This window comes from Strix aluco, chromosome 3 (assembly GCF_031877795.1).
Source record: "Strix aluco isolate bStrAlu1 chromosome 3, bStrAlu1.hap1, whole genome shotgun sequence".
Taxonomy (NCBI): Eukaryota; Metazoa; Chordata; class Aves; order Strigiformes; family Strigidae; genus Strix; species Strix aluco.
This window is the reverse complement of record NC_133933.1, coordinates 28029771-28043195: the sequence shown is the minus strand read 5'-3', so window position 1 is coordinate 28043195 and position 13425 is coordinate 28029771. Positions and strand designations below refer to the sequence as shown.

General features: G+C 36.2%; 1 protein-coding gene across 1 annotated transcript in view; it reads right to left on the bottom strand.

Annotated features, from left to right (window-relative positions):
- Positions 1-13425, bottom strand: part of USH2A (usherin) — a 390731-nt gene that overhangs the window by 205042 nt on the left and 172264 nt on the right. The window contains exon 31 of the mRNA XM_074817915.1: positions 12919-13080. Within this exon, the coding sequence (XP_074674016.1) occupies positions 12919-13080 (162 nt within the window). The remainder of the gene's footprint in view (positions 1-12918; positions 13081-13425) is intronic.

Below are 13425 nucleotides of genomic sequence, written 5' to 3'. Positions count from 1 at the left end.
CAAGAATAGTGGGAGGACTCAGCTTCTGAGCACCGATTCTAAACAAGACAATTTATAGCAAGTTAATTCTGTTGCAAGACTACAAAAGCTGAGCTAGATTTCAGCTGGCCACAGAATTAGCAGTATAGTAAAATAAACTGTACTGCTACCTGCTCTCCTCTGTCCTTACTGGAGCAATCCGCCCCAGCCGTTGAGTCATTAATACGGTCAATATGTGGATGGGGAAAATTATTGGGATTTCTTTTTTCCCCCTTTTTAAAAAAAAAGTTTACTTGCTTTATATTTATTTTCAAAACACACATACATGAAAAAATCAAAACCCAAAACCCTGAAAGCCCAAAGTTTTTTTCAACTTGACATGTTGCACTACCCGGTTATGTCATGTAGTGTCAGTAATGTCATCAGATAATATAACTGCCACAATCTGATGTGATGCATTAAACTGGGATTACCAGAATAAATCATGTTTGTGGGTACACAGATCACAGGTGGTGCAGTCAGCTGCTCTGTATTATGGCGTATCTATAGGATGTGCAGATTAGGATATAATGCTCAGAGGCTTGTTCTCGTTTGTGAAGTGCTTTGCAACCATAACTCAATAGTAAGGAGCCACCAAACAGTTATAATGGCATAAACCATCATCAGGGAAAAATACAAATCGATCAGTGCCAGCGATATAAAAGAAAGAGCATGCATCTGTCCCCAGTCTCATAAATTCAGTGGTTGTTGCAGGCTTTTTCTCTATGCCACATGTACTTTATTAATAACAGTAACTATCATAAATAATAATAATGCAGAGTAGTTTATTTCAAGATGAATGCTCTTCTTATTATCTGTTGATCCTCTCCCTTATTTCTTACATCCTGTCTATATTGCTCCTGTAAATGGGGGGGAAGAGCTAGTTTAATTTATTGTTTGAAGTTTATGCCCTTTAATTGGCAACAGTGTGCTATACCAAGAAAGTTGTCTGTGTAGGCTCCCTGAAATATCTGCATACCTTAACTGGCATGTTAAGCTTCTACAAAGGAGGCATAGAATTTACATTCTACTGCATGTTATAAATAAGTAATAAGAACAGATTAGAATTATGCATTTACACCTACTAGTGAGAGTAAGATGCATAATTCACAAGTGGCGAACCCTTAAGAGGCTTTCGTATTTCACCCCAACTCTCTCCCCCTTCCAATCTTGTGTATGTAGATCACAGTGTATTTTTCAGTCCCACTGCTTCACAATTTTTTATTTTTTTTTCCAGCTAGACTGTTTAGATTTTATAATCACTACTTTTTCTTTCTTGCAGAAAAGCAACAGACACTGTATGTTAGTAGTCATTGTTGGGAATGTATCTGCTTTATGTTACACTATTGGTGTCACTGTCCTGAATTTTCTTGTGATACTCAGGGACACGACTGTAAGGGACAGATGTTAAATGGCAGCGCTTTCAGAAGGTGTCAGAGTAAAGTGAGGTCCTCCACCTAACTTACAAAGAGAACGCAGAAATCGCAACCGAAACTTTCTTACACTTCATAGTTAACGTGACATACTGCTCCTCTAGTTGGATCTCCTGAAGGAATAGACTAATCTCTATGCTCATTCATGTCCTCAGCTTCTCTGCTGAAGCCTGTAAACTAACACCTGTTGTGACCACAATTTATATGACAGCACATGAAGGCCACAGATTTTGCAGAACCTGTGGCTTTCCCCCACAGCAGTTCTACCTCTAAGCAGCACTCTGTTACCTGGTGATAAGGTGTAGGAACAATGAATTATTTTAGTCTAGTTGCTTTAATATTTTTTGTTCTCTGGCTGGACCACTGCAGTGTTGATTAATGTACCTCCCAAAGAAGCACCACTAGGGACAGTCTCTTTGGTGGAAGAAGTCATCTTGTTATTTCTCTCAACTATTCTGAACTTAATCTATTTAGTTCCCTGGATTTTCCTTTGTCCTGTGTGCAAATATTTTAAATTATGTTCTAGCTCTAACTACTATTTCTTAATTCTGCCTCAACCTCTGTCATGCAGCTTCTTCTCATAGTTAAGCTAAGACTTGTACCTCCCTTTTTCTATTTATCTATTTAATCTTTTGATTTCTTCAGTGTACCTCACTTTGAGTTTTCCTTGACTAGTTTTCTATGTGCTCTATCTCTGCCTGTAAACTTAGGAGAAAGACTTCAGTTATACATGATTTTAATTCCCAGTACAATTTAAAACCTTAAAAATTGTCATGTGACATTGCAACAATGGTATTAAATCCCAAGAGCTATATCTCAAAAATCCAAAACACATTAGTTGAAATGAACATAACACTTTTACCCTAACTTTCAAGAATAGCAGAAGGCACCACAATTATTTTGATATGTAGGAGAGCACTCTTATCCTTGAGCTGATGAAAAGGCTAGCACACCAACTCATGAGAACATGTGAACATTCTTGTCATTTGGATTAAATTATTTTCCTTGATCAGAAAACAAATTACTAACAATATTAAAATTAAGTGATCATATATAACTCCAAAGTTGAAGTCAGTACGAAATTAAACTTTCAAAAGGAAGCTATTGACATACTGTACCAAGATGGGTTACTTTCCACTATTGATACTTTCCTTCATTTTCTACATTTCTCCTAGAATAGACTGTGGAAATTTTTACCACTTATGCATCCTTTGTATGAACTCACCCAGTCTCACCAACGATCCTGGAAAGATAAGCAATGAGGACCCAGAAGCTTTTAATAAGCCAAATTCTCTAGTCACCTCTGAATAACTACCTACAGTGACTAACAGGGGGGACGCAAACTGCCCTAATGAGAAAGCTTTCAACTCTTGGAAGAGCTCTTTTAGATGCCCTTACTGTCTATTCAGCACTGATTCCAACTCTAATTTGTACCAAGTAGAAAAATTTTAAAATAAAAATATCATAAATATCCCTCAAGATATTTTTATAAAATTTTATATATTTAGGTACCTCTGTTGATGGAAACCATGTATGCTCACAGAAAGAACATGAAACTTATTGATTAAGTCACAAATTAGAATTAGAAATTACTAATGATATATTTCCAGATACAGAACACAGGCAGTATATTATCACTAGTGTAAAAATTCACTCTTTGCTACCTGATTACTTATTCTCTTACATGTGCAGACCCTGTGCAGCACCACTTCACACCAAAATGATTAAACAGCACTATTCTTAAATTAGAAATTCAGATGCCTATTTACATGTAGCTATAAACACACCTAGACATGCAGAAAAAGGAACCAAGATCTGCGTACTGTAACTGTGACTTAAATGTGCCTCTGTAATAAAGGAACATGGTACATCCAAAGCAGCTATCACAGAAACAATAGTGATATTTGTCATCCACCTTTCCATTCACCTTAAGACCATAAGTCTAAGCCTTACTTCAAGCACACTAATCTGATGTTCTTTTTAAATATTTCATTTTAAGTTCACTTAAATATGTTTCCCATGAACTAGTTAATTTCCCAATGGCACGTCACTTTAATGTGTCACACTATTTATACAATAAAAACCATGGAAAAGAAAGAAAGAAAGAAAGAAAGAAAGAAAGAAAGAAAGAAAGAAAGAAAGAAAGAAAGAAAGAAAGAAAGAAAGAAAGAAAGAAAGAAAGAAAGAAAGAAAGAAAGAAAGAAAGAAAGAAAGAAAGAAAGAAAGAAAGAAAGAAAGAAAGAAAGAAAGAAAGAAAGAAAGAAAGAAAGAAAGAAAGAAAGAAGGAAAGAAAGAAAGAAAGAAAGAAAGAAAGAAAGAGAGAAAGGGAGAAAGAGAGAAAGGGAGAAAGGGAGAAAGGGAGAAAGGGAGAAAGGGAGAAAGGGAGAAAGGGAGAAAGGGAGAAAGGGAGAAAGGGAGAAAGGGAGAAAGGGAGAAAGGGAGAAAGGGAGAAAGGGAGAAAGAGAGAAAGAGAGAAAGAAAGAGAGAAAGAGAGAAAGAGAGAAAGAGAGAAAGAGAGAAAGAGAGAAAGAGAGAAAGAGAGAAAGAGAGAAAGAGAGAAAGAGAGAAAGAAAGAAAGAAAGAAAGAAAGAAAGAAAGAAAGAAAGAAAGAAAGAAAAGAACGAACCCTGAGCAGCTTTCAAAGTCCAACTACGATTTATGTAAAATGCTTCAATCAGAAATAGATTGTCATAAAAATACAGTATTTCATGGAAGACTAGTGGAAAGCATGATGGAGTTTGGTACTGACTAAAAGGCTGTTAAGCTTTATGTAAACAATTTAGACAATTGGTGTAGAAACCTAGGTTAGATTTCTGGCAGTTATTCAACAGAAAAGGAAGTATCCTAGAATGCCCTTCCTGCTTTTTGTGACATATTTTATGCCTCACATAACTGATGAGTATAGGGAAACAGATTTTGAAAATACAGGAATTTTTCTCCAGTCATACAAACCACAAAATATTTTTTAAACCAAACTTATATCCAACTATTTCATGGCTTTGCAACACTCAGGCTTGTACTGTTCACACACAAGACAAGACTTATAAAGAATGAAAAATATTCAGGAAGGTCTGAATTTACAGTAACAGAAAAAGATGTTAATTGGTGAAGTATTTTAGAAATGCAAGTTGTAAGGAGATTCCTCAGATTTTTTGAAATAACAAGTCTGAAAAATATGCAAACATCAAAGATTCTCCTTTTCAGAAATTTGTCGCATTATGGCTGAAAATATTTAAGTAATGCTGAAAATATTTAAGTAATGGTTAATGACTCAACATCCTCGTGGCCATGCATTTAGTAAAATGAAGGAAAAGGGGAACTGCCAGTTGGGAACCCTCCAGAAGTATTACTGTGGTGTTACCTGCCTGTACATTGTCACCATTTATTAATATTCCACTATTGTTAAAGGAAGGTTGGGACCTATTGGGTATAGAGAGAAGGCTTTGTCTCCAGTGCAAGCCAAACAGGAACGCATGTACTGCTCAGTCAGAATAATTATCACAGCTGATAAACTAACACAATTTGTAAGAGCAGCATGGAAGAAAATATCTATCTTAAATTAAATATACATCAAGTGTTTGGCAGTTCTGAAGAACAAATGGACCTAAATGAGTAAGGAGAAATATGAGTGTGTTTTCCAGGGCATAAGGAAAATGTCAGAGAGAATCTTCATTATGCAGCTTGCAATATCAAGAAGGCTGCCCCACTCTTTCCAAGCCTATTAAGTTAGCTCTAAGTGAAGTATATCCTTATGAATGGATATCAAGAGATCGAAACAGAAGCAGCAGGTTTGGCGTTAGTCCATCTGTGCAAGAGGTGTCATATCTTTATTTACATGAGTCCAGCATTATCTGAAACTAAGTATAAATCATTTACCAAGCATTTCAAAATGATCCTGACAAATAAAATCTCTCAGGAAAGTGGAGATGCTTTATTTATAAACATGTTTTACAAGTCAAACACAAAACCTTGCACAGTTTCTGATGTTTTCTAAAGCACTTAACAAAAGTTTGACTGAATGAAATCTTGGCTTAAACTATAAAGTCATGCATCTGTTTTATCAGCAAAATTAAAACCAGAACACAACCTACCACTTTGCCTTACTAGCTTCAGGCAAACCACAACTACCAGACATACTGCTGAAATTAACATCCCACAAAAAGTATTTCAGGCTATGAGCAGAGCATGGTCAAGAATGCATATTCTAGTTCTTACAAATCTAAGGAGATCTCTCAGTGTTTAATAGCAAACAGTGGTCACCATGTGACAACCGCTCACAAAGAGAAACTGTATCACTGAAGTTCTCACTGATGAAAGTCAAAATGCAGAGAAATAGATTACGTCCTTCAGAAATACTAGAGGAAGGTAGACAGGGTGAAAAAGATTGGGAAAGTTTGGTCAAGAGAGGTTCACATCAGTTTACAACAAACTGATCTCAGAAAGTTGGCACAATAAGAATTTGCTGCTATCCAACTGCAGTGGGGATGTCCTGGAGAAGATCTGCAAATCCACATGACAGAGCAGAACACTTCCAAGATTATAATGTGCAGACAGTAAGCTCTGCTGCTTGGAAAAAAACAAACAAACAAACAAACAAAAAAACCCAAAAAACCCCAAACCAAAAAAACCCCCCAAAATACAAAAACAAAATGAAAAAAAAAAAGTATTTAAATTTTACAAATTGAACTCAATGAACACTTGATTTAAATAGGTCCTCCTCAGTGCACAGTGTCTTTTGAAGAGATCTTAGCATCTTTAAGTCTGCTGACCAATCTAGATATCTGTGAAAGAGAAAATAAAGAACTAGAAGCCTATATATGTCTAATTCTGACAGCTAATTCTGAAGTAAGATCACTGGACAAAATAATCTGGCAGTTATATGTTTTTTAGCGGTTTTAATTCATGTCATGGAATTTAGACAAGCCTGGAAATCAATGTTTTTCTTTTCTTTGTTTAAAAAACAGAGCCCAGAGCCAAAATATTTCCTATGCTGCCAGAAAGAAAATGAATAAAAAAGGACTCTCCCCGTTCTACAGCTATTAGCTCTGGAGAAGCTATTTGCTCCAGTTTGTGTTGGTACATGCAGAAGATTGGGAGGTACCGATCACTCTCATTTTACAATTTGTGTTGCATTTTAATTTTTAGAAAGCTGTACTCAAGCAACCTGAGCGCTCAGCAATTCCAGCAGGGTTAGCGTGAGTTCTCTCCTGGCTTGCTGTGTTACCCAAATCTGATCAAAGGACAAGGACTCCAGAAGCTTGTCCAGCTGTGGTTTTATAATGACACCATTAGGTTTTGCTCTATAATCAAGGTCCCTAAAAGTCTGTGTAGCTTCAGGCTTAATATCTGCGACAAGGTTAACTGAAATCTGCAGCAAGGATAACTACTTTAGCAGATTGTATCAGCAGGAAATATTTAAACACTATTTAAAAGGATTTTAAATAAGCAGATTTTATTTAACACTGCACTAATGCACTGCAATAGAAAATGATACAACAGAGCTGCTACAAATAAACATAATGCTTTTACCCTTACCCCACCCCCCTCCCTTCTAAATTCCCCAGATCTGTATTATTAAGTCCAATGAGTGTACCAGATCTTTCTGTCTGAAGCTGAAATACAGGAATGCCAGACTCAGACAGCCCGTTTGCCCTTTGGTTTTGTGCCTGCTGAATCTGCATTCTGGGTCTGCGGAATTAATTACGATAGTACCGGTCACTGGCAATGTCAGTGTTGCCAATTCAGGTGTATCAAATGTGCTTTCTTATACGCCTACAACTTTTAGAGGAAGGCAGCTTCTCCTGTAAGACTGGTGTACTCTGCCCTCTAGTGCTAGGTGCACCAATATATGTTTACTTAAATGCATACTCAGGCCAGAATAAAGCCTGAAGCAGCAGGCGTTCTTTATATGTCATCCTGGAAAAACATGTTATTTCCTGTACACCTTATCAGCCGGATATGTTGCAAAACCAAATACATGGGGTGGGCCTGGAACTGTAGCATGGTACTGCAAGACCCTAAAATAAGAAAGAGACACCAGGGCTTATCTCACTGGATCCCACGCAAGACATTTCAGATAACCAGTTCTAACTGTGAAGAGGTGAAGCCTAACTTTTCATTGCTCACAACGGTGTGAAATAAGTCCATGCTTCACAAAAAATTGAGGAATTGTGACATTCAGAGTTACAACATACATAAATCTAGCGCTAACATTGTATTGGATAGCAAACTGCTCTTTTCAAAACACTCTAGTGAAAGAGCAGACTGGGTTCATTTGGTATTTATATATATTTCACTGCAACCTGGAAGATGGGGAATAAACTCATACCAGATGACTACAGAATTTTTCTATTGTTTGTCCTTTAAGGCAAAAGCTGCCTGTCATCTTTGAGCAGGACCTAAAACAAAGGAACGCAAATCCTTAGGGTTGGAAATTGGTGGTTTTGAACACAGCTATAGCTAAAAACAGTATGAAAAGTAACCATGAGAACTAGATCCTAAACCTAACATAATAAATATTTTCTTCTCAATGATTCAGCTTCTTGCAGTGACACATCTTATTGCAATTATCCTCTACATATAGGTCTGTGGATTTTCTTGTTCAACTTGTTTCACTTGGCAATTAGTACAATATTGATATTATGATAGATTTTGCTTTTATTATCATGATCTATCATTTAAAACAAGCAGTAGTAGTCACAGGGATAAAAAGGACAAAAAGCTTGCCAATTTTTCACTAAAATGTAATAATTGTGCATGGCTGGGCATAGCGTATACCGTAATTACTACCAGTTTAGAGCAACGCAAAAAAAAATACAGGTACTAATTTGAGGTTCTCCCATTTTTTGAGTTCAGATATGCTAAGCCCTCTTTTCACAGATGTCAGACATCTGCCTCTTCCTCACAGAAAAACAAGGCTCCTATTCTATCCTGGTTTTGTAGGATCGGCCTTTCCACACTCAGGTCAAATAACAATTTGAATAAGCCAAAGCTCAGTTCACGCTCTTAGACAAAATTGTGAAGACAGCTCTTTCTCACATTTTCTAAGGTTCTCCTTTACATTTTGCCCAGAAATCTGGTACAAAGCAGGCTGTCACAGTTTTTTAAACTCTTGGGCATGTAATTTAGGATAACTCTATACTCATTTAACTCAGTTGAGGATCTGCCCTTGTAACAGAGTTGACAGGATCTCTTTCCTGAAAAACTGCAAACACTTCTTTCAGGTTGGCAGAGAAAAATAAGTTTCATACAGCTGAGTCTTAATAAGAATATCTTCCTTTTAAAGATTCATGATGAGAACCATTAGATTCTGCTAGGAAAATGACAAGAACACAATTTGTTAACATTGTCAAGTATCTAGTGCTGCAGCAAATGCAGACGTACATTCTCAGTGCCGAGTGCAAAAATAGTTTTATATATTTTTTGTTTGCTAAAGATATCTACAAAGTCATTTCCCTTTGTAAACATGTTAGATAACAAACACCTTTGCTTAGTCCATCAAATGCTCAGCATTTAAGAATAGAGAAATATTTTGCTCTAATCTTTTTTCTGAAGTTTCTTCACAACAATAAGGTTTCCACCAGGACAAAACTTGGCACTTGGGTCACATCTGATCATCACTGTCTCTGCTTATACAACACCTTTCTGCATTTATTAGACCACCTTTCTGCCGGTGGTATTGGTACCACCAGCTCAGGCCACTGCAATCTAATAATTTTCAGTATAAAACCCACCCTGATTTCTCTTTCATCTAAGGCAGGTGGGAAATTTTTGACACTAATTTAAAGAAAAGATAAACCAAGAATGAATACCTTGCTTAAATTTAAAAATACAGAAAAAAAATGACATTAAGATATCTCCATGTTTCAAAGTAGAAGCTTCAATTTTGTCTGTGTTTGGATGTGCCTGTGAGTGGGCGAGAGAAGCATATTTTCCTCTCTACAGGAAAAATCATCTCAAATTTTCCTAAAATCAAAAGCCTTCATAAGATCAGTGTGGATATGTTAAGAATTCTGAAGATAGCTGTACAAGCTTCTCCATCTCCTCACAGCTGCTGGTCACCTCTGGAGAACAGCAAGGTATGCAGGTTTGGAGCAGACCTATTGCAACTGCTTTCCTGAGCTGCAGCTGTCAGTCTTGGTTACAGGGGCTTCTGCACTCTCACACGGAGGAACTGAAAGCATGAATAGAGGGGCACAGATTCACACAGCCTAAATTCCACCTGGGACCCTGGACTGATTATCTCCTCTTGGCTCGTCCGTACCCGTTGGAGCCATTAGGCTTTCAATGGAATTCAGGATGTGAAATAACACTCAGACTGCATGAGGAAGAGTAGTAAGGCAAATGCATAAAGGCTGGAAGCAGAAAAATCGCAGACAGACAGTTAACAAGAGTGTTGCGGTACAGGGGCTGGCTTAATTTTGGTGCTTTATTACTCACAACACAGAAACCAAAGTTGTCAATATGGGGAAAATATTTAAAGACACTAATGGATGATGGATGCCTAATGGGTCCCCCTTTTCAATGTGGTAAAGTGTACATTTGCCATATGTGCTTTTAAAGGGTTTCCTTTTTAATTACAGCTCAACCCCTAGAGGAAACAAACACTCGAATTTCCATGAAAATCAATGAGTATTTCAAGCCCTCAACAACTGTCAAGATCAGGAACTAAGTTAACAATATATTCACAATTATGGTGTTGAGAAAACATATCCCTCCTCAAGTTATGGATTAATTGGTGTGGGCCTAAACTGATTGCATTTTCCATGGTCTGAAGTGAAAATCAGTGAAGTACTAATTTTTAGATAGAATTGATGCCTTCCTAAAAATAAAGGTTTTAAAAAATCCGTTTCAATAGATATAGCACTTCAAAAAACACAGAAAGAATCTATGACTTTCTGGTATAGGCTCCTGGTCAGGAACACAGTCGTACAGTTATTAAAATAGGAAAATCATTTTGGTGAATGAATAGGAAACATGTGAGAGACAATGAACTTTGTCTCTCTGTTTAGGGTCAATAACATACTATATTGAGGCAGTAAGTCACCAACATCAGTAGCATGAATGCTGAAAGGAAAAGGATAATAATATGGGAAAAGCTGAAAAGGTAGGAAAGAGACACGTATAACACTGGAAAGTCAAAAGCTGCAACTTTTCACTGCAAAACCATAACCCTTGGGGGGGAAAAAAAAAAAAAAATATTATGTTATACTTCTGCTACTTCTAGCCTGCAAAGAAGAAAATCTTGAGCTCTGAAAAGAAGCAAAACCAAGGTCGAATTAAAGATATATGCAGATCCAAGCAAGATCTTGAATAAACCTGATTCAGAACGACTGGGATTTCTAGTGACCCAAATCCCAGCCTGCTGGCTCACATTGCCTCTTCCCCCTCAGGCAGAATGAGAAACTGGCAGCTAAATAAAATGGATCCAAAGTAAACAGACTGATCTCCATGCCATGTTCAGAATGGTAGGCAAGAGTGACTCTTGTGTTGTAACTGCACAGAGCAACACAATCTGATTCGCTAGCCTTCTCTTTTGAATAAGCAAGATTCTCTGCTCTCCTTATATCTTATGTCTGCCTAAAAAATTAATTGAAAACAAAGTTATGAAATGCTCAATAAGACCAAAAGTATCAAAATTTCTAGAAAAATATAAATAAATAATTTCTAAATAAAAGCAACAAGAGCTCCTCTAGGAAGCTTATGAACCAGATGACTTTTCCTTAGACTAGTTTAGCTCAATGTATTCTGATGTATCATTCAAGATTTAGAGGTAGAACATAAGGAATCAAGTCCTGACCCTTTTTAATTTATCCTTTTCTATTTTTTCAAAGAACAATTAAAAAATTATTTGACCACAATTTCTATCAATAAACATTCATTTTGCCTATGACTCAGAATAGAATCAGACATGAATCTAAAACCAAACAAAATATACTATGGCGAAGATTTTCCTCAAACATTTTATATTGCTTGTCAATTTATAACTAGGTCGCAGATAAACGCATCAGTAAAACTACCTGTGATGCACTTTCAGTAATGATTTTAATCAGATTGGAAACACAACTATTTGCACTTCAAAATTCTTAAGAATAGTGTTATGGTATGGCAATAAGAGATTAATGGCGATCTTGCAAAAAAGATAAATGGCACTACACGAATACCAGAAAACTGGGGGGGATGGGGGAGAAATTAATTGAACCTATATTTTTGATAAATATTTATTTTTTTGCAGAAGAAAAATGCACACTAGTTTGAGCTGTCATTATGCTAACCTATATCCTATTTTTCATATTATTAGTAATACATAATGTGGTAGTTTATATTCAAAAATAAAACCAGAATGTATATACCTCATGTATTTATCCAGAAATACACTAAGGTTACTATGGTTACGAAAAATCCATTACCTTTGAATACAGAATGAAAAAGTTTGACTTAAAGTGTGCACTATTTATTATAGCGATCATCAACAGCCTTCAGGAGGTTCTCTAACTGGATTCATTTTTCAGTGTCAAAACTGACCCACCACACCAGTAGCTTATGGCCTGTGCAAGGCAAAGAAATTTGAACTATATGAATTTTTAAATATGTTTTATACTAACTCAAGATGCAGAAATGGCTTTGAATTTTAAGGCCTTCCATTAAAAAGAAAGTAGGGTCTTGGTACCCTTTTTTCCCCGAGTTGTCTGATATGAAATGCTTTATTTTTACTTGTACCTAGTACCACACACAAATTCTGATGGGTCCAGAATAGTGCTTATGCTATACTATGATATTTCTAGTTCAATATTTTGGTTTTTATTTTGGTTTTTGTTGTTTGACTGATGTCTGAACAAATAACTTGCATAATTTAATAAACTACACAGTTACATTAAATTAGGAAGTCAGATTACCATGCTTCACACCATACTGCCAAATATCAGTCATTTAGCTTCTATGTAATAGTTTAAGAGTACTGATATAACTTGGTTATTGACACATTGCATAACTGGTATCAGAAGAAAACAGATTATTAGTTCATGCTTTTAACAAATGAATTAAACATGGACTATTCAGAAATGCAACACCGTGTCTCTCTAATCATATTTAATGAAGACAGTAGGGAAAACTATTAAACCTGTACATAATATCTTGTCTCCAACAGCTTACAGTTTACCTGCTTTGAGAGCTAGATGTTATGAGATCAAAAAGTTATAAAATTATTAAAACGATGACTCAGGTCCTGTGAAGGAGGACAACACAGCACAGCGTTTAGCTACACCATGGCGACATTAATTTCTGAGACTCCCAACAGAGAGTTCTATGAAGGATTCTTTAAAAAATGAAACACATCAGGGTTTAAAGTGTATCCGGCCCATTTTAAAATTATTTTTCTTTTCCTCTGAAATAAGAAGGGGTCAGTCATATAATTATTCATAGCAACTATGCGATACTCATCTGACATGCTACCTAGCAGAAAACTCACCTTTTACAACATACTTAGTTCCATTTCCAGAGTAAATTGGTACTCCATTCATATACAAAGTATACTGTGTAATAATACCATTTGGTGTTTTGGGTGGACTCCAATTCATCATCAGGAATGTGGGAAAGGATATTGCTGTGGGTGGTTGCACATCTTCAGGGGCTGGTGAAAAAAATGTGTAACATCATATTTCCACAAATAATAAATAATTGCAGTGAGCAGCTACTACCAGAATGATTTTTCTTAAAGTTGAAATTTCAGAAAATATTTTATACTTGCAACATAACAGCATTTTGAGAACTCTCCTGTTACATGTGAGGCTTCCTAGCCAAACAGAAACACTTCTGTGAAAGACAAGGATAAACTCTTTGCTTTTTAGGAGAATAATTATGCTTATATAACTTTATATTTTCAGTGTGGTAAACACTGAGCAACAGGAGGGGTACATGATGCTAGTACAGTTCATTTTCTAATACAAATTATTTTCTCTTCCTTTGTGCTTTTGAT